The sequence below is a fragment of the Oryctolagus cuniculus genome, chromosome 4 (assembly GCF_964237555.1).
Source record: "Oryctolagus cuniculus chromosome 4, mOryCun1.1, whole genome shotgun sequence".
Taxonomy (NCBI): Eukaryota; Metazoa; Chordata; class Mammalia; order Lagomorpha; family Leporidae; genus Oryctolagus; species Oryctolagus cuniculus.
Genome location: NC_091435.1, coordinates 159,715,167 through 159,735,204, shown reverse-complemented (window position 1 = coordinate 159,735,204; position 20,038 = coordinate 159,715,167). Strand labels below are relative to the sequence as shown.

The following is a 20,038-nucleotide window of genomic DNA, read 5'->3' as shown; positions in this document are numbered from 1 at the left end:
ACAGAACATCATCAATCCGCCTTCCACGGTTTCGTCACTGTTTTATATAAAGTGAATATCCACAATAGTGCACACATGCATTCCTACCATTCTGAAATCACTAAAATCCTCTTCAAGCCCAATACAAGAAGATCCCGACTGGGTTTCTGTATTTCTGGGGTTTTAAAAATTATCTGGTATTGTTAACCCCTGCGCAAACAGCAACATTGTTTGCACTTAAATTCTGTTCCCTTAATAATTCTGAGAGACACTGTGTGAAGTTTCCACAACGGATACAAGAAAAAATTTCCGAACGGCTGCTTTCAGTTGTTTATTAGCTTGAGGGGTGGGGTGAAGAGAAACCGGTCCCTCGGTCAGGAAAATGACACTTCTGCAAGAAATGATGCTCATTTCTTATCAGTGGAACCCAAAGCCTCCAGACAACTGTCTAACAAGATAGGCTGGGGGCCAGCGCTGTGGCACAGTGGGCTAAGCCTCTGCCTGCAGTGTATCCCATATGGGCTCAGGTTCGAGTCCCAACTGCTCCTCTTCTGATCCAGCTCTCTGCTATGGCCTGGGAAAGCAGCAGAAGATGGCCCAAGTGCTTGGATCCCTGCACCCATATGGGAGAGCCGGAAGAAGCTCCTGGCTTCAGATCGGCACAGCTCCAGCCACTGTAGCCATTTGGGGAGTAAACCAGTGGATGGAAGACACACACTCTCTCTCTGTAACTCTAACTCTCAAATAAATAAATAAATAAAATCTTAAGGGAAAAAAAAAAGGCTGGGATTACTTTTCACCTTATGTCATCTTCTAGAGTACACAGAACATATCAAGAGTCTCTGTCCCTCAAGTTTTAAAGCCCATATCTCAGAATAATTACGCCTTACCCACCTATTTATTAGCCTCATCGCCTGTGTTTAGACCTTCCCTGTAGACGGAACATTTCAGCGAGAGCAACTGCAAACCAGGAAAGCACTGCCACAATCAGGAAAGCCAGAGAGTCCCCCGGAGCTCCTGCCGGGCCAGCCTCCCGGCCACCTCGCACGCGCACCCCTGCTTCGGCTCCTTCCCTTCAGGAGGTCGCGGGCGCCCGGGCAAGCAGGCTGCGAGGGCCCCTAAGCCGCTTCTGCTGGCCCTGACTGCCGCCCGGGCATTTACGAACACTCAGGCTCGCACCCGGCCACGAAGGCAAGACGAGCTGAGCGGACGGCACCTCCCTTCACGGGCTGACGCACACACTTCTTGCGGTAGCATGTCATCATTTTTTGTAAAATTCACAGATACAGGGGCTGGGCTGTGGTGCAGCGGGTTAAGGCACCTGCAACACGGGCATCCCATACGGGTGCCAGTTCGGTTGGTATCCACTCCACTTCTGATCCAGCTCCCTGCTAAGGGCCTAGGAAAGCAGATGATGGCTCAAGGTCTTGGGCCCCTGCAACCACGTGGGAGACCCAGATGGAGCTCCCAGCTCCTGGCTGCGGCCTGGCCCAGCCCTGGCTGTTGAGACCATTTGGAGAGTAAACCAGCAGCTGGAGGATCTCTCCCTCTGTCTAGTCCCCTTCTCTCTGTAATTTTGCCTTCCAAATAAATAAAAACCTTAAAAATAAACCAGTTCATAATGCTATATATGCATTTTATGAAGATTATTTTTTATAAGCTGAAAACTGTATGAGGTATTCTTCAAACACAGGCCCACTGTGGTGGCACACCACTCCTGCACCGTGACTGTCCACCATGCCTCCTCTGACCCCACCCTCACCACTCAGCACTCTTGCTGGCTTTCGCCCTAAAAGGCCCTTCTCATAGCTGGATTTCTCCCCACGTGGTACCCACTAATGACCCACTCTGCCTGGTCTGCCATAGGGTTCAAATCCCCGTGGAAGCAGGGACGTGGTCCTTCTCACTGCCAGCGTCTTCAGTATAACCCGGCACAGCGGTAAATGCCCAATAAACGTTGAGAATGAGTGAGTGTTCCGAGGAGCTGCTAGCTACAGTTACACCTTCACTCCAAGGGCCACATGATGCAATAAGCCAGGGGAGGCACAGACGGGGTACTGGCAGATTGTCAACCATGTACATTGCTCAGCCTGGGTCACGGCAAAACAGGCAGAGAAACGCAGGTGGGGCAGGCAGGAGACCGCCCTGCCCACGCAAGCTGAGTCACTGATAACTGTGCCAGGCCTCAATACGCTTGCAAAGCTAGCGATAAGAGTTACCTGGAACAAAAGTCTTGATTGGTACAGACAATTCCCAGGCTGCAAATGATGTTATGTTACTGTTTTCAACCTCATTCCAGGAATATAATTACTAACACTGCTGGACCTGGTAAGCACCTTTTAGGACATGAATAAAACCTTCAAAGTCTAGGCCCTTAACAAGTCATACATACAGTCTCAGTACACAAAACTGCATCTGCTCCTTGAAAAGTCAAGCACAGCAAACTTCTACAGGAAGTTTCTAAAGCAACAAAACTGGTGAGCTAATAAACATCTTTCTTAAAGGGGCAGGAAGGGGCGAGAGTCCAGGAAGGTGGGGAAAGTCAGGAATGCAACAGTGCACTGCCTGCCACGCTGCAAGTTAACCCTGCGGCGCGTCCAACCACACGCCAGCGCCTCTGTGTGCTCTGCAGGTGTTTTCATCCTCTAGCCTCGCCCTCCTTCAGGAGCTGGAAGGGCACCGGGAAGGTCTGGAACTGAAAAGTACCTGCTCTTGGAAGCGACTCCTATCAGACTGCCAAGTTCACCGCTTGGGAAAGCAACAAAAGTGAACCACAACAAACCACCAACTACAAAGAAGTTTTAAGAGTGGCCCTGGAAAACAAAGATAAAGTGAAATGTAGCACCAGTCACATGGAGACAGAATGTATAAAATCACCACTCTTTTTTTTATCTACTAAGTCACCCCGTCAAATGAGATGGCTTTCTTCAGAAATCCATGATCGGGGCTGGCGCTGTGGTGTAGAGGGTAAAGCCGCTGCCTGCAGTGCCGGCATCCCCTATGGGCGCTAGTTCGAGTCCCAACTGCTCCACTTTTGATCCAGCTCTCTGCTATGCCCTGGGAAAGCAGTGGAAGATGGCCCACGTTCTTAGGCCCCTGCACTGTCGAGGGAGACCCAGAAGCAGCTCCTGGCTTCAGATCAGCACAGCTCAGGCCATTGTGCCATCTGGGGAGTGAACCAGCGGAGGAAAACCTCTCTCTCTCTCTCTCTCTCTCTCTGTGCCTCTCTGTAATTCTGCCTTTCAAATAAATAAGTCTAAAAAAAAAGAAAGGAAATAAATCCATTATCAAATCATACCTCACAACAGACAGACAACAGACAAGGAGTGTATTAGTCCTTCCTCGCTACAAAAATTCCAAGAAACTATTAAGTGCTTCTACTTTTTTCCACAGAGGTTTGTTTTAATTAGTAGATACCACCCTATGGAACTTCCTCCCTACGTGAGAATGTAGCAATTCCTACATCCAGTATACAGACTCCAGCACCATGGACAGGCAGAATGGAAACCAACTTCACATTTCAGCTCTAACAAGCCCTGTATCTTCAACGTGTGACTTACTTTAGGGCTGGTCCCCATCACCTGACCGTTCACTCTGCATGTGAGGACACCTCCAGAGTCTAAGCCACAAGCAAGCAATGTCTCCCGGGGGGCACCAGTCCTGCAGAAGCAGCTACGTTGGGGCCGGCGCTGTGGCGCAGCGGGTTAACACCCTGGCCTGAAGCACCAGCATCCCACATGAGCGGCGGTTCGAGACCCGGCTGCTCCACTTCCAATCCAGCTCTCTGCTATAACCTGGGTAAGCAGTGGAAGATGGCCCAAGTCCTTGGTCCCCTGCACCCGCATGGGAGAACCGAAAGAAGTTCCTGGCTTTGGATCGGTGCAGCTGCAGCTGTTGCAGCCAACTGAGGAGTGAACTATCAGATGGAAGACCTCTCTCTCTCTGCCTCTCCTTTCTCTGTGTAAATAAATGAATAAATATTTTTTTTAAAAAAAGGAAGCAAGCAAGCAGCTACGCCTGGCTTTCACAGAGGGCTTACTCCAGCAGTATCACAGACTCTAAATAGCACACGATGCTGCTCACTTCACTGCCACTCTCTGGACACCATCACCCTAATCACGTAACACGCACTAGCTCTGAAATATTTATTTAAGTTAGAGGAAAGTTATCTTTCATGTTTGTAACAAATCCTCCTGGGTGCCTGCAATAAACCAAATGTTTTCTTTTAGGGGCTTTTATGTATACTAATTCAATGATCTCCTTTTATTTAGGATAAATGTGTTTATTAAAGTCTGCTAGGAAATTTTTCTAACATTGATTCCAATAAATTACCTAAAAACTGAGATGTATTCCCACAGGGAGGCAAAGGCTGCTTGAGCAGGAGGAGAAATTTACATTATTTGTCGAACAAAACTCCTGTGTAGCCAAAACACTTGTGGCTCCATATGTTGTCATTCACTTTCCTCTGGCAGCACCTAATGCTTTGTGGTTCAACTAATCACTCTCTGAACTAGAGGAGTGACTCCCAACCCTGAGGACAACGTCTAAGTTCCACCCTCCAATATCAAGGTAAGCATGACGAAGAGTACCTGCCATCATCTGAAACATCAGTTCTAGGCACATCCAGTGTAAAGTATTAACCTAACAGCCAATCTTAAAAGCATGGAAAGAACTGACAATGATAAATAACTCATGCTATACTAAAAGCAAACACAGACGCTCGGTGTTTATCCTCGCCATTGGCTCAGCTGCCTGCATCCCACAGTGGGGTACCTGGGGTTGATATCCAGCTACAGCGCCCTACCAGTGCAGACCCTGAGAGGCTGCGAGGAATGGGTCAGGTGACTCACTCCTGTCACGCATGCAGGAGTCCTGCCTACCTACGGGCTCCAGAATTTAGCAAATAAGCACACCCTCTTTCCACCTCTCTAATAAACAAACCATTTTAAGAAGCAAATGCAGGTACCCACACCTTCTAGTACACTCTCAAGTTGGAACCAATACAAAAGGTCAACACAGATCAAAGCATGTAAACACCTTTAAGGACAGCATCAGTAATTTCCTGATTTCTCATTTAATGCACTGCTGCTAAAGGAATTCATCAAGATGTAATATAAGGATCTGCCACTATATACTTAGAATACCCATGCTACAAAATTAGCCACAAAGATCACAAACATCTTGACTTTCATAAAGTAGGACTTTGTTTAATCAGGAGAGGAAACTAGAAAAAATTCCTTTGAGAATCCACTGAAAATTAGACACTTCCCCCTGAAAAAATATACATACAATGCTAAGAAATTCTGTCCTGGACAGGGACTTAGCCTAGTGCTTCAAACGCCTGCCTCCCATGTCAGAGGGCCTGGGTTTGATGCCCATCCTGGCTCCTGACTCCAGCTTCATGATAATGCAGAGCCCAGAAGCAGCAGGTGATGACTCAAGTAATGGAGTCCCTGCCACCCACCTGGGAGACCTGGACTGAGTTCCCGGCCCCAGGCCTCAGCCAAGGGCCAACGTCAGCACTGAGACAGGAACCAGCGGACTGTGTCTGTGCCTGTCTGTGTGTCTCTCTCCTCCTCTCCATCTCTCAAATAAATTTTTGAAAAGCAAGCAAGAAAAATTTGCACTAAAGTATAAAAATGAAATAAAAGCAAGAAACTTTTCTGGATCAATACAATGCAATCTTCCAAGTGGGAAGATAACACAAGCATGTTGTCCTTGGACATCATCCCCCCTTTCCCATCATCCCCTCTAAACTGACTGTGACATGAAGGTCGCCCGCGAAAGCTGAGCTGTTGAAATCCAGCATCTGCCTGCTGTCTCAATCTTTCCACCTCACAGCACTGTTGCAGACGTGATGACCACCGCAGCTCTACACACTCCCCACTGCTCCGGGACACCGCACTCGCACCCTCCCCTCTGCTGGCTTCTCCCAGGGTGTGCTTCCTAAGCCACATGCCCCAGGCTCCAGCCCCGGCCCTCCGCTCCCACCTCCTTCCTTTCTCCAGGGCATCCAGGAGCCTCCATGTGGTGAAGTCTCCCACACGCGTCTCCCGCTCAGAGTCCTCCCGTCCCAATTACTGTGTCTAATTTCCACTGGACACCTTCATTTGAGTGTGTCATGAGAACCGATTTCAAACCTACCATGTCCAAAAAGGAGTCGTTTCCATCACACCCTCATCCAGCACACGCATGCACACCATACCCCCAAAGCCCGGCTCACAAGACACCGTGGTGAGTGTTGTGGTGCAGTAGGTTAAGCCGCCACTCAGGATGCCCCATCCCCCACTGGAGCACTGGTTCAAGTCCCTGCTGCTCCAGTTCTGATCCAGCTTCCTGCTCTCTCATCCTGGAAGGCAACTAGTGATGGCTCAAGTGCTTAGGGTGCTGCAACCCATGAGGATGGAGTTCTGGGCTCCGGGCTTCAATCTGGCCCGGCTCTGGCTGCTGCAGGCATTTGGGAAGTAAACCAGGAGATCCAAGATCTGCATCTCTTTCTCTCTGCCTTTCAAGTAGATGAAAATAAACAAAACAATGATTTTTGTTGTAAAAGTAAATTAAAAACCAAAACCAAAACCACTATCATCTAGTCAACTGGGAAAACCACAGACATGCAGTCCCGCTTGCTCTGTCCATCACCTGTCATATGCAATCCATTGTGGGTCCAGGGGCTTTAACTCCTCCACCGCTTCACCTGAATCCCGGCTACCATCACCAGTTAACCGGCAAGAGCACAGCCCTCTTCCCTGTCTCCTTCCTTCCACTGGTGCCTTCCTCCAGCCATTCTCCTCCCAGCATGGGGGAGGGGAAAAGCCATCTCAATCATTGCTGGATGATGTCACTTCTCTGCTTGAAAACCTTTGAATGCCTTTCCACGGTTCCCAGAATGAAATGCAAACTCTTCGCCATGGCAGGGCTCTGCAGCCCCTGGCTCCCCACACCCGCAGGCTGCTGTGTTTCTGCGTCCCTTCGCCGGGGACGTTCTTCCTGGGCTTCTTGCGAGGCTGCTTCCCTTCTCGTCCTCAGGACTTCCCCTCAGTGTCTTCATGAGGCTCCTCCAGGTAAGCTCCACCCCTTCTTAATTAACCTCCATCACTGCACCCCATTAATTTCTTTCCTGCTACTCATCGCACCAGTGACAGCCACTGTCTGCTCTGCCAACTAAAACCCAAGTTTCTCAAGCCAAGATCCAGCCATCTGAGTCACCTACAGAACAATGCCTAACGCACAGCAGACAGCGTAATGATCAGATCTGCCCGAGCCGCTAGTACTCCGTACATCACTGCTTCCCGGACGCAGTCGAACTTGCTGAATTTCATCACATCTAAACCTGTTCTCCCAAGCTGCTCTATACTGCTGGCTGAAAGTGTCCTTCAGTGTCTTCCACTGCACTGCGCACTAGGGATCCAGCCCAGACCAACCGGAACAGACTCCCAAACACCCAACAGGTCCTGGAGTGCACACACTGCTCACCACGGCAACACTGCAGACCCCACCGAGACCACTCTGCGGAGGGCTCTGACTTAACACTTAGTACTGCAAAGGTCACCACAGACGAGTCAGATCTGACACCTGTGAGGTGTACCAGCCCCTTTACTTTGGCCTGGCGTTTCACTCTATTTGTCAATTCAGGGCAGCACAAAAGACTGAAATACGGAGTTCAGTTTCTAACTGCTCTGTTAACGTGAGTGCACAGTACCCTGAAGCCAGGTAACAAAGCTGAGTGACAACTTTATAAATTATTCTGCGCATGAAAGTCTTTGGCGTTGCAGGACGTTTCTGGCTGGGGTGGAACATCACCTTGGCCTTCCAGAGGTTCACCATCTATGCAGTGTGGCATGGGCTCCAGGAAGCAATCCATAATTAACTGTGTGTATGCTCTAAGACAAGAGCCTGCAGCACACAGCAGCTCCTGGATTAGGGTTCTCAAGCAGGGGCTTAGAGAGCTGTTAGCCTACAGAGTGGGAGGTTCCCAGGGGATTAGAAGCACAGTCTGACACCAGTTACTAGGTCTTTTGTTTCACTCAGAGCATGGCTGCCTGAGAGAGGCTGAATAAGAATGGGCTTATTATGAAACCGTGGTGATAGGGAATGTGTCAGATGTCACAGCCTATCTCTAACATAACCAACTATCTGGGGGAGCCCTGGGGGGGGGGGGCTCTCTAGGAAGCCGGATTTATTTAGCACTCCACACTCAAGCTCCCTTGTTGGCCAACAGTGACCTTATAAAGCCAAAACATGCACGTCGGAGGGGATCTACTGTCGCTAATACAATCCAGCCTCTGCACAGACCTTGTCTTCCTGTCGCACTGAGGTCCAGTGCTCCCGTGACTCTGGGAAGGCCAAAATTGCCAAAACCACTTGCACACTAAGACGGCCAGCCATGGGCAGCTGCAAAAACGCGACAGCAATTTCCCAGCTCTTTCCATTATCTTTTTTTTTTTTTTTTTTTTTTGACAGGCAGAGTAGACAGAGAGAGACACAGAGGAAGGTCTTCCTTTACCGTTGGTTCACCCTCCAATGGCCACCGCGGCCGGTGCACCGCACTGATCAAAGCCAGGAGCCAGGTGCTTCTCCTGGTCTCCCACGGGATGCAGGGCCCAAGCACTTGGGCCATCCTCCACTGCACTCCCGGACCACAGCAGAGAGCTGGCCTGGAAGAGAAGCAACCGGGACAGAATCTGGCACCCCGACTGGGACTAGAACCCGGTGTGCCGGCACCGCAAGGTGGAGGATTAGCCTAGTGAGCCGCGGCGCCGGCCCCTCCATTATCTTCTGAAGAGGGCAATGAAGATCTTCTATTAAACCACCAGGCTGGAACTAGGTTTTTGTATTTGGTTTAACAAATGTGTACTGTTTATCTCCCCTTTCTTGGACACTGTAGGGATACAAAGATAATCATCCCTGCTCCCAAGAAACTTCACATCTACTGGGAAAGAACAAGCCAGAGACAGATGCTGCTGCTTCGCAGTTCCATGCATGTAGCGGGAGTGCTACTCAAGCACCAAAGCGCTTCTAATCCTCTCAGACTGTCTCACTCTCCGAATCCCAGGCTACCAGTCTTTCCAAACAGCTCTGCACTCACGGCCTCAGTTCCATATTCGAACCCCTTCTCTACAACTGTGTTGGAAAAAACATGGCCATCTGGGCCAGGGCTGTACCTCAGTGGGTAAAGCCACCGTCTGAGGTGCAGGTTCAAGTCCCGGCTGCTCCTCTTCCGATCCAGCTCTGCTATGGCCTGGGAAAGCAGAAGATGATGGCTCAGGTGCTTGGGCCCCTGCACCCGCATGGGAGACCGGGAAGAATCCCCTGGCTTCGAATTGGCCTAGCTCCAGCCATTTGGGGAGTAAACCAGCAGATGGAAGACACCCCACCCCTACCACCTGTGCCTCTCTGTAACTCCACCTTTCAAATAAATAAATCTCTTAAAAAAAAAAATCGCATCCCTTTCTTGTCACTCTTCCCTCCATGTACTTGTTCCTCTCAGCCCAAAAAGCCCACTCCTAAGTTCTTACTCTGAAGCCCACGGGGACCCTTCCTCGACCTCCCTGAGGGCTCGCTGTCTGCCTGCCTCTCTACTGCTTCTTTCTCCACATCCTCTTGATGTGCCTGTCTCCCCTGCAGACACCCCTCAGCGTTCCTGTCTCCCCTGGCAACCCCAGCACTTTAACACCATCACCCAAACTTGCAAATCCAGTGTGGACGGTTCCAGCCTGCACACCTCTGCTGGCCCACCTCACACTCGGCGCGTTCAGACCCAAAACCACAAAGCACCGTGATGCCCACAGCTCACTTTCAAGCAGTCCCACCAAGTAGGGACACGGGGACACGCGAGGACAGGGCAGGCGTGGTAAAACGTAGACAGCTGATCATAGGGACACAGACACGCCAGGACAGGACAGGCGTGGTAAAACGTAGACAGCTGGTCAGGCTGCAGAAGGGGTGCCTGCTGTAGTTTCCTAACTCTTCCACTGGTTTGAAAATTTTCAAACTACCCAAGCTGGGGAAAACATGTAGGGAGCTTCCGATCTACTTAATTTGTCTAATCTAATCTAAAAGTGGGACGATCTGAGAGTTCAATAATGACTAATAAATAATAAACAAATATAATCAAACTGCAAATATTTACTGAGGGCCTACTCAGTGGCAGCAACACATTAAGCATTGTATATAATCAATGAAGCATATAATCACACTGCTTCTAACTGTGGGGACAGGAGCCGCACCTGCTGGTGTCCCTCAAACCAGTTCACCTTCCTGCCCTCAGCTACGTCTGCTAATGGCAGTTCCATCCTCCCATACACCCCGAAGAACCACAGGTTCCTTCTCAAGTTCACTGTATCTAAGCCACTGGCCGCTCTCTCAATCCTACCACCTCCCGCCTCCCCCTCCTCTCTGCCTCGAGGGCCTCCACCTGCCCACTGCAGCAATCCCCCAGGCTCCTGTCTCCCCAGGCCTCTCCCCTGCTCAGCTGTACATGAACGGACTCTCCAGTATCTGGAAGATGAAACTCAAGGCCTGAGCCTAACACCAAGGAACTCCCCGGACCTGCTCTCTTGCCACCCCCTCACGGCTTGATACCGGCCACAGGCGTGTTCACTACCGCAGGGAGCTGTGCTCGCCCGCTCTGCCTTCCCTCCACTCGCCCTCCCCACTTCTCAGAGGAACCCCGAGAGCCCCAGCCTAGAGCCCTCGCACCCAGGTCAAGGTCACGGCTCACTCTGCTGAGCCTCTGTAACATGGCGTTTCCATTTCTTACTTACCAAGCAATGTTCGTATTTCCAAGCACTAATCAAAGGACGTGTGTGTTTCTTACCACCTTTACAAAACCATGACCTCCTTAAAGGCAGCGTCTCTTTGTTTAACAGGCACTCGAGGTTCGTTAGCGGAATTTAACAGCACCCTTTACAAGGATCCAAAAAACTTGAGAGCTGCCTTCTTAGCTACAGGCATTTTCCTCAAAATACTGGTATTTTCACAGTGATCTATTTTATTGTGATATAAAATCTCCCACTCTAACCATTTTAAGTACAAGATTCAGTGTTATTGGTGTTAATTATATTGACAATGTCACCACTATTTCCAAAACTTCCACCAGTGCACACATAAACGCTACACCAATTAAGAAAGAGACAACAACTCTGCCTTCTGTCCTTGCGAGGCCGCCGGTTCTGGGTACTTCACGTACGTGGATTCACACAGCACTAGCTCGCTCCACTCCGTGAGACGTTCGAGGCTCACCCACGCTGCAGCCAGGGGCCAGAACTCGCTCCTCTCTGTGGCTGAACGGTCCCCTCCATGGAGGTGCCCTACTGCACCATCTGCTCGTCTGTTAGAGCATGTCCGGGTCCCTCCCACTCTTCGGCTCTGAGAAACGCTGCATACAAGCACCTGCGCACGTCTCTTTCAATCCTAGGAAGCTATGCCCAGGACTAGAATCACTGGTCACTCGGTAATTGCTTAGCTTTTGAAGGAACAACAGGAATGCGTTTCTGCAACAGAAACATGGTCTTTTGGTAAACACAAGTTCCTGCTGATGTGGAAAGCAATTCACTTGCAGAGAGCGGCCGTCCCTTCTAACCTGCGCAGGCGCAGGCGCAGGTGATGGTCTCATTTCCAGGCGCCTGACCCTCATCTGGGTGCTGTTTTGACTGGGCTGACGTTCCCGTCTCCTGGTTCTCATTACTTTTCAACACTGCTTTACACACAAAGGTGCCCGCGCCGCAACGGCAGCACTGCAGAGGAACGCCAGCACAAAACCGAGCGTCCTCAGATGCTGCGTCACACTTCTACCCTTCCTGCATGCATTAACACCAGGAGAATGAAAAAATACTAAAAAGGAGGGTATTTGCAGTTTGTAAGGTGACACACTTGGGCAGAATGGACTTCTGTTAAGGCCGCTTCTCACACCCCAACAACCACTTACAACCCCAAACCTCTGCAAAGGAAGGAGCCCCAGGGCGAGGAGGCTGGGACTTCCACAGCGACCCTCACCACCGTTACCACCAATTTCGGGGGATTTTATGAATCAAGGAAAATACAGCAATGCAAATTTCCAGAAACCGTCTGGCTAACCCCAGGAATCTCTGTGCAAGGAACAGGATCAGAAGAGGCCCCAAGGGACAGCTTTTGCTTCTCACTCCACTCACTTCTAACCAGAGTTTTTCAAAAGCGTGCATTCTTGTGTTACTGTCTAATGGCTTAACACACAAATAACGCAAAGGCAGTATCAGTCAAAAAGTAGGAACCATCATTGTAATCACACTGCCATAAATCAGAGAACTCGAACCTCAACTGAACTTTACTTTTTTATTTATTTATTTATATTTTTATTTTTGACAGGCAGAACGGACAGTGAGAGAGAGAGAGAGAAAGGTCTTCCTTTGCCGTGGGTTCACACTCCAATGGCCGCCGCGGCCAGCGCATCACGCTGATCCGAAGGCAGGAGCCAGGTGCTTCTCCTGGTCTCCCATGCGGGTGCAGGGCCCAGGGACTTGGGCCATCCTCCACTGCCCTCCCGGGCCACAGCAGAGAGCTGGCCTGGAAGAGGGGCAACCGGGACAGAATCCGGCGCCCCGACCGGGACTAGAACCCGGTGTGCCGGCGCTGCAAGGTGGAAGATTAGCCTAGTGAGCCGCGGCGCCGGCCTATCAACTGACCTTTACAACCGGCACGGTCGGCAAGCCAGGTAGGTACTGGTCCCTTGCAGGGGAGGAAAAGGAAGCTGAGAAAATTTAACTTTCTTAGACAAATGCACTAATCTTTTAAAAATGCTCTTCTCTCGCCTTTAAACCATTTTTAAAAAGTCTGATTTAGCTGTATATGAAATCCAACTGTATCTGATTATATATAACACAGTTCTCCCCAAACAAATAAAAAGCATTGATTTAGTCAGGTTTACATATTGAGAAAACAGAAAAATAACGCCCAAAATGGAATGAAGTTACAGGGAACTTACTGTTAGTATCCCCCCCCACCATGCTTAAAATATTTAAATTACTGCTCAAAGACAATTTTCTTAAAACAGCACCCTCTCCTCCAAAACCTGAACTTTTAGGCTTCATATGAGAAGGTTACTCAACATACAGATGTTTTCATTAAATAAAACTAAAGTTGACAGCATTTAGACAAAATATCCCATTTAGTATGTGCAGACATGCTGTCCACGGACACTTGCGTCTGCGGGCTGGTTACACAGCTGTAACGAGTCCACTTAGCACACCGGAGCTCTGGGCTATCAACCACGCAGCCTGGCTGACTCCCCCGTCTGCAAGGCGTCATTCTACAAGCCGAGAGAGGGTGGGCTTGAGGGAGTCATTACAATAGCCAAGAAGACATTTTTCTCCCTAAAAGAACAGAGCCAACCAAACAGTAGGGGAAAAAAGCCCAACCAAACGCACAGTGAGCTGGAAGACTCTGATATAAAACACCAAAATAGTTGAGATACTAAAAATAAGCATTTGATTGATATGGCAATATAAGGATACTTTAGAATAGTCACCTAAAAATAACGCGTGATCTGGTCATTAAATCTAATCTGCATTTTGCTCTTAAAATAACTACTCAACATAATTAATACACAGTATTAACAGTTTATGTATTCATGGGTTATAACACATTTAGTAACTGCATTTCAAACAGACTTGAAGTTTACTTCAAATCCAAGTATTTTTGTTACCATTAATGAACCCAAGCAACATACCCTCCTCCAAAAGGCAATTCGTCCCCTGGTTTGCAGTAATCAACTGTTCATTGAGAAGTTACCATGTGCCGAGTGCTACATACCAATAATGTGTTTAAGTTTAAAACTAGAGAGTAAATTCTGGATGAACAAAGGACGCCCCAGAAGCGTAAAAGGACAAAGACACGTACGTGAAAACCAAGTATTCAGCTCACTGAAAATACAGTTCATAGTGGAAATTACCACTGCAGCTGGAACCAAGCCCTCAAGCCCGAAAGTTGAGGCAAACTTTAGCCAAGTTGTTTCTTTAAAAAATGCACTCATTTAAGGTATCATTTAAATCACACATTTTAATTGGACACTAACTTCAAAAAGTATCACCCAAGTAAATTCTCCATTTCCATCTTCTAACAATTAGCACATTAAAACATTAAATAATTAAATCCCATCAGGTACCAGCAAAAAAGACCAGACTCATTTAAGAGAGCTGAATATTGAAGCTACTACTGTATTAACACAAAGAAAATAACACCAGTAAACCAACCAAAAGCAGAAACTGTATGCTACTTAAAGGTCTCTACTGACGATGTCTTCAGAAAATAAAGTGGTTTTTATTTAAAAAAAAAAAAAAATACATTCTCTTGCAGAATAAAACCACCTGGCATTTTCTCTGCAATTAGACATTTTTCTCAAAATGCTTAGGTACGTTGTGGTTTGTCTACCCACCACCAGCCCCCAACAGCCCCGGCGGCGTGTGCCGACTGCAGCTAAGGTTCAAACACTGAACACTGAAGGGGACAGTTCTGAAGCTAAGAAGTCCTACTTGCCTCACCAGCACGGACCTCACGTGAACTCAGCCAAAATGATGTGACGTTCAAGTGTACTTCTCCTAGTGTTTTAAATGATTAATCCCACGAAAATCTTCAAATTTTTTACAATTCTAAATTTGGCTGCACTTAGTCATAAGAAAGCCATTACATGTTTCATTAAATGTTATTAGTTTTGGAACCAGTCTTCCAAAAACCGTCTCCTTTGATAAGCTGCAGCTGTCTGCACTCACAAGCAACACACGGAGGAGAGACACGACACCGAACAGGAACAGGAACCACACCTTGCCCACACCTCTCCCGTGCGGAAGGTCCTCCGTCTGCTCCCAACCGGGCCAGCAAGGGCTTCCAGGCCAACGGCGGATCCACTCAAGGGAAAGCAAACTACCCCAAGCCTCAGTCTTGGACCATTTCTCCACTTTCTCACTGTCTGCAGAGACTCCTACTGACCTTGAGCGAAATCCTCAAGGATGTCCAAGTGGTCCAGTTACATGCAACCTACAGCTTAACAACATTTCAAACCCAAGGTGACCCTCCTCACAAAACAGGATAAAATTTCACCAATGAGCATCCCACACCTCATCAACATTAAGGAGGAATTTATGCAGAATGGCAATATTAAAATCTCCATTTAATCCGCTGATCATAACCTAGCAAGTTCAGTGTCAACAAGTACAATGTTTCAGTTAGCACAAACTCTGCGGGTGACCACCTAATGCTTTCATGTCCATAACTTCTACTCCCACCTGCTAGAAGTTGAGAACGCTTCTGAATCCAATGTCTATTGGGAGAACTGATCATCAGGATCAAAGTTCCACTTCATTTTTAAACTCTGGCAGTTACAGAACTGAACAACGAATCTCCCTCGAATAACTGGCTCTGTTACAACATTAGGTCTCCCACCTCGACTCAACAAAACAGTGGCAAAATGGCTAGAGAGGCTGAAGTCCAACAAACCCTGTGAAAAACTGGTTCAGATGGTTTTGAAACTGAAACACACCTATCAGAGTCTGAAGGAAGCAGTATCGAAGAGAAACACTGCCAGGGAAGCGTTCAGATCTATCATTTAAAACAGAATCTTTTCATCAAAGCCACAAACGAGTTCCTGAATTGCCCCGCCACGTGCACAGGGGAGTGCGTGTGAGGGCCAGTGTGGAAGTCTACGCTCTCTATCTTGGCAGAACCTGAGTAAGAGGTTACTACAGCAAAGCAGTGCTCGAAAACAAAACGCACCGAGCAGCTGAAAGGTTTCTACATCATCCCTAACTGCATATGAAGGACCCATGACTGTGCACGGGGGATCCCTAAGTTTACGGATTTGTTCCGGGTAGGTAAGCGTCACTCCGAACAAATCCGTGACTTCTCTTCACCACAGTCACCACAGAGCTTGTCAGAGGCTCATCAAAACATTACCCAGGTTGATTAATTTCAGCCGTTACTGATTTTTTTTAAGCACCAAAACAAGCGTTAAGCAAAGAATTAAAGCAAAAAAACTACAATAAAGAGGGAAAAAAAAAAATCCAAGCCAGCGGTTAGCAGAATTTGAAGGAAACGACCTGAAAGGAGCTCACCTGCAGTTGGGTGGAGGGTCTAAAGTGATGTCTGCCAGTTCCTTCTGAATCCTGGAGTCGGGAAGAGACAAACACAGCGTTAGGCGCTGGCAGCCTGGCACCTGCGCGCCCAGAGCGGCGGGCGCGTCCGACCGACCGTCCCCACCGGCCTCGGCGGGGCGCCGGGGCCCGCAGCCCAGGCCGGGGAGGCGGCGCTCGGGGTCTCCACTCCACACCCAGGCGGGCGGCTTCCGACCTGGCCTGCGCACACCCAGCACACCTGCTTCTCCGTGCGCTCCCTTTAGGCAATCGTTTTATAGGGTCCAACCCGCGCGCCCCGCTCCCGGCTCCTTCCCCTGAGCCTCCCCTCTGCCCAGAACCAAGTCCCGGGAAGGACGCGACCACCTCGGGCCGCCCTGCGCCGCTAGGCCCGCCGCGGTCCATCGCGCCCACCCCGGCAGGCAAAGGGTCCCAGCACCAGCCCGACCCCGACCCCGACCCCGGCCGCCCGGCGCCCTGAGGCACGAAGCCAACATGGCCGCTCCCAGCCCCCTCGGGCCCTCCGGACCTGGCCGCCGTGGTGCCGGGCGGCCCAGGCCGCGGGCGCGCCTCGCCGGGGAGCAGCCGTCGCCGCCCGCGCCTCGGCGCCCCGACCCGCGCGGCCCGGCGAGCCCACGCGGGCCACGCTCGGCGCCGCCCCTCTCCGCCCACCCCGCGGCCCACGCAGGTGCAGCGGCCGCGGCCTGCGCCGCACGCTCGTGCCGACGCCCGGGCCGCCTTAAGGACACACGGCCGGCCCGGGGGTGCTCCCTGGGCAGCGCCCCACCCCCACGCCCAGGCCAAGCCCGCAGGCCGTTCGCAGGGGCCTGGCCTTTGTCTCCGGCTCACCTACGAGCTAGGCGCATCAATGGTTTCCACAAAGTTTGGGGCCTTCGGGCGTCTCCCACCTTCTCCGCGGTGCCTATTTCTATAACCACGCGAGGCCCTACCTGGCTGTGTCACAACTCAGAAATCTCGCCCAGGGAAGACACGCGTGTGCACGCACACGCGCGGCGATCTGAATCACAATGCGTGCTTTTCTCTCCCCTAGGGTTTTCTGAGGGTAGGGAGAGAGGCTAGCTGCCTGCCAGGAGGCGTGGGTTTTCCAAGGCGCTGTCTGCTCCACGCTAAAAGCAGACAGAAATGAAAGGTGACAACTGGGAAGTTCTTGAAAGCTTCCTAATGGAGGACATTTCCTGTCCCCCACCCATCTGGTCAGCTTTAGAAAGGGGCAGCGTGTCCCGAGACAGCAGGCACCCCGGCCTCTCTCCTCCTCATTCAGCTGCTGCTGTGCGCCAGGCAACAGGTTCCTCCCCGAGCCCAGGGCATAGAAAAACACAGGGCTTCTTCACTTCTCGCCACCCCAACTCCTGCTATAAAACTTTCACTGAAGAGGTAGTTGCTTCTTTAATACCTAAAATGTGTGATGCGGGCAGCCCTATGGCCACTTCATCTGGACAGCCAGTGCTTGCCCATTTCCAGAACACGGTGCTGGCCAGAGATTAGCAACCCGCTTAATGACAGTGGCTCAGGCCACTGTCCGAGGGGGCCTTCCTCTGCCCTGGCGTGGAGACCACTTTCCAATATGCAGTTCGGCTGTAACCGGTTACTCTGCCAACCCGGGCTGCCTTCTCACTGTGCCTCCTGGTACTTGGGGCCCTACACCAACACCTCCCTTCCAAGCCCTTCTATTTCACAGAGCAGTTCTACAGGTTCTCACTAAATAACATCCTTCTTCCCCTCTTACTCTTTCCTAGATACACGGTCTCTCTCCATTTTTTATCTTTGGCTATTAACCTTAGCTCTGCTTTTAACACCAACAGCCACTTGGTCAGCAAGCTATCTTGGAGAGTTAAATTCATTGGAGGAAAAAAACAAAAGCCCTGATGTTAACTGATTGGAAATTACTATTTGCAGCCCCAACTGTCATCCCAGCCATTTCCAAACAACTTTTTAACAATTTCTGTCTACTGAAAAAAAATCCTCCTGTCACTACTGTTCACGGACCCAAAGCAGGGTATTTTGTATTTGACACCTGCCTTTACCCCACCCCCACCCCCAGGTATTCCAGGGTTTCTATATAGCAGGGATGTCCCACAAAATATAAAAACACTAACAACCTAAAGCAAATACCCTGCCTTGAGCAGGTCAGGGAACCTAAAGGCTTGGGGGAATGGGAGGAGTTAAGGAACGGCTTGTCCAGCCAGGCTCCCATCAGCGCCGGCCAGAGGCATCAAACCAGGCCGCTGACAATTAGAACCATCTTGCCACGGAACCCCAGACCCCCACGCCATGTAAAACAAGCACAAGTCACTCCCTCATCAGCCCATGGGTAAATCACCAAAACACTTGACCGAATTTTCAGTGACAGAACAAACTCTGCACGTACAAACTGCAGGCTCCCTCCTCAATGGACAGACCTACAGCCCCAGATTCCATCTGATTTCAGATTCTTTAAGTAAGGTGTCTGAACTCAGCACTTGGATTCCTGATAGCCACTTTAATGACCAGCCGAGAACAGGAGGATTGATGAGTGGGTGTCTGGGGGTTCCCAGGAACTTACTACAGATTATTTTAAGGGTCAAGGGCATCACGGGTATCACTCAAAGACAGCGACAGGGCTAACAAGTGGTCACCTCCAGAGACTTGAAGAAGAAACAGCCACTGCTTGGCTTCAAAGGTGAAGCAACATTTTTACAGCCTAAGAGCAAACAGCATGAAAAAACCATGCCTCCCCGAAATCTGGTAAGTAGACATTCTTAGTAGCAAAACTGAATCCTCAAAATAACCATTTTACAACCATTATTGATCCATTTGCTTCAACCCTCCAAATCAGAAAAATCTCTTTAAATTCCTTCAGAAAGCATGTCTTCACCTACTAAATCTTTTTTTAAAATAAAACATGTATTTATTTAGAAGGCACAGGAAGAGAGAGGTCTTCCAGCTGCTGGTTCATTCCCCAATTGCTGCACAGCCATGCCTTAGTCCAGCCCCAGGCCAGCAGCCAGGAACTCCATCTGGGTCTCCCACAGGGGTGGCAAGGACCCAGGTATTTGGGGGTCCTTTATCCACAGCCCCCCGGGAGCAGTAGCAGGAAGCTGGTGCTGAGACTCCATCCCAGGCACCCCAATATGGGATGCTGGTATCCCAAACATTATTTTATCCCACTTCGCTACAACACCAGTCCCATCTACTACCTACTTACCTACCTACCTACCTATCTATCTATCAATCATCTATCCATTCATCCATCCATATATTTTACCACCTAACGAGAGCCATTTATTCCTTATGCAATTTGTAGAGAAAACACTATTAAAAAATATCATCTGTGCAACAGGTGACCAAAAAGGAAAATGGTCCAAGAATTCATTTTGCTAAGAGTTGCCTGGGCAGCTATTAGTATGAAGAACCCGATGACAGCTTTGGGGAGGGGCACAGATTACTGATTAATAGGACAAGCCAACTGAAACCAGATTCGAGGGTCACCAATGAAAGTGATGCAGATTCTTCCAAACTTGAGCAAGAAATGGAGAGAGAGGCAAGCCGCCACGGTCGCAAGTGGACAATAATTAAAAAGAAAAACACAAGCAGCGAAAGCGACAGTCAGGAGGACTTTCAAGGCCACGTCTTTCATTTCGGGGGACACAGCCCCGCGCACACCGAGCCGGCCCGCATTGGGAGGCAGGCACTTGGAGACAGGGAGCCTGCGGAAAAGCGGGCACGTACCTCTTGGCGCTGGTGGAGAGGAGTTTGGAGTTTTTGCTCATGCTGACTTTACTCTCCTTCTTCTTGGGGGTGTTTGTTTCTTTCTCGGTTTGCTGGTTGGAGGACGAAGATGAGGAGGAGCTGGTGCTGGCCCTCGAATCGTCATCCGACATAGCGAACCCCCCACCCACCCCGCGAACAGCCCCTGCAGCGGGGAGGGAGACAGAACAGAAACAGACAAGCCATGCAGGCGG

At 49.8% G+C, this 20,038-nt stretch overlaps 1 protein-coding gene across 4 annotated transcripts in view; it reads right to left on the bottom strand.

The window, feature by feature from the left end:
* Positions 1–20,038, bottom strand: part of UBE2E1 (ubiquitin conjugating enzyme E2 E1) — a 75,958-nt gene that overhangs the window by 54,680 nt on the left and 1,240 nt on the right. For 2 of the 4 annotated variants that reach the window (XM_070072858.1, XM_051858873.2), the window contains exons 2-3: positions 19,806–19,989; positions 16,059–16,109 (exon numbers count right to left, since the gene is read on the bottom strand). In XM_070072858.1, the coding sequence (XP_069928959.1) occupies positions 16,059–16,109; positions 19,806–19,957 (203 nt within the window). In that variant the 5' untranslated portion in view covers positions 19,958–19,989. The remainder of the gene's footprint in view (positions 1–16,058; positions 16,110–19,805; positions 19,990–20,038) is intronic. The other 2 variants (XM_070072859.1, XM_070072857.1) reach the window with 1 other exon arrangement.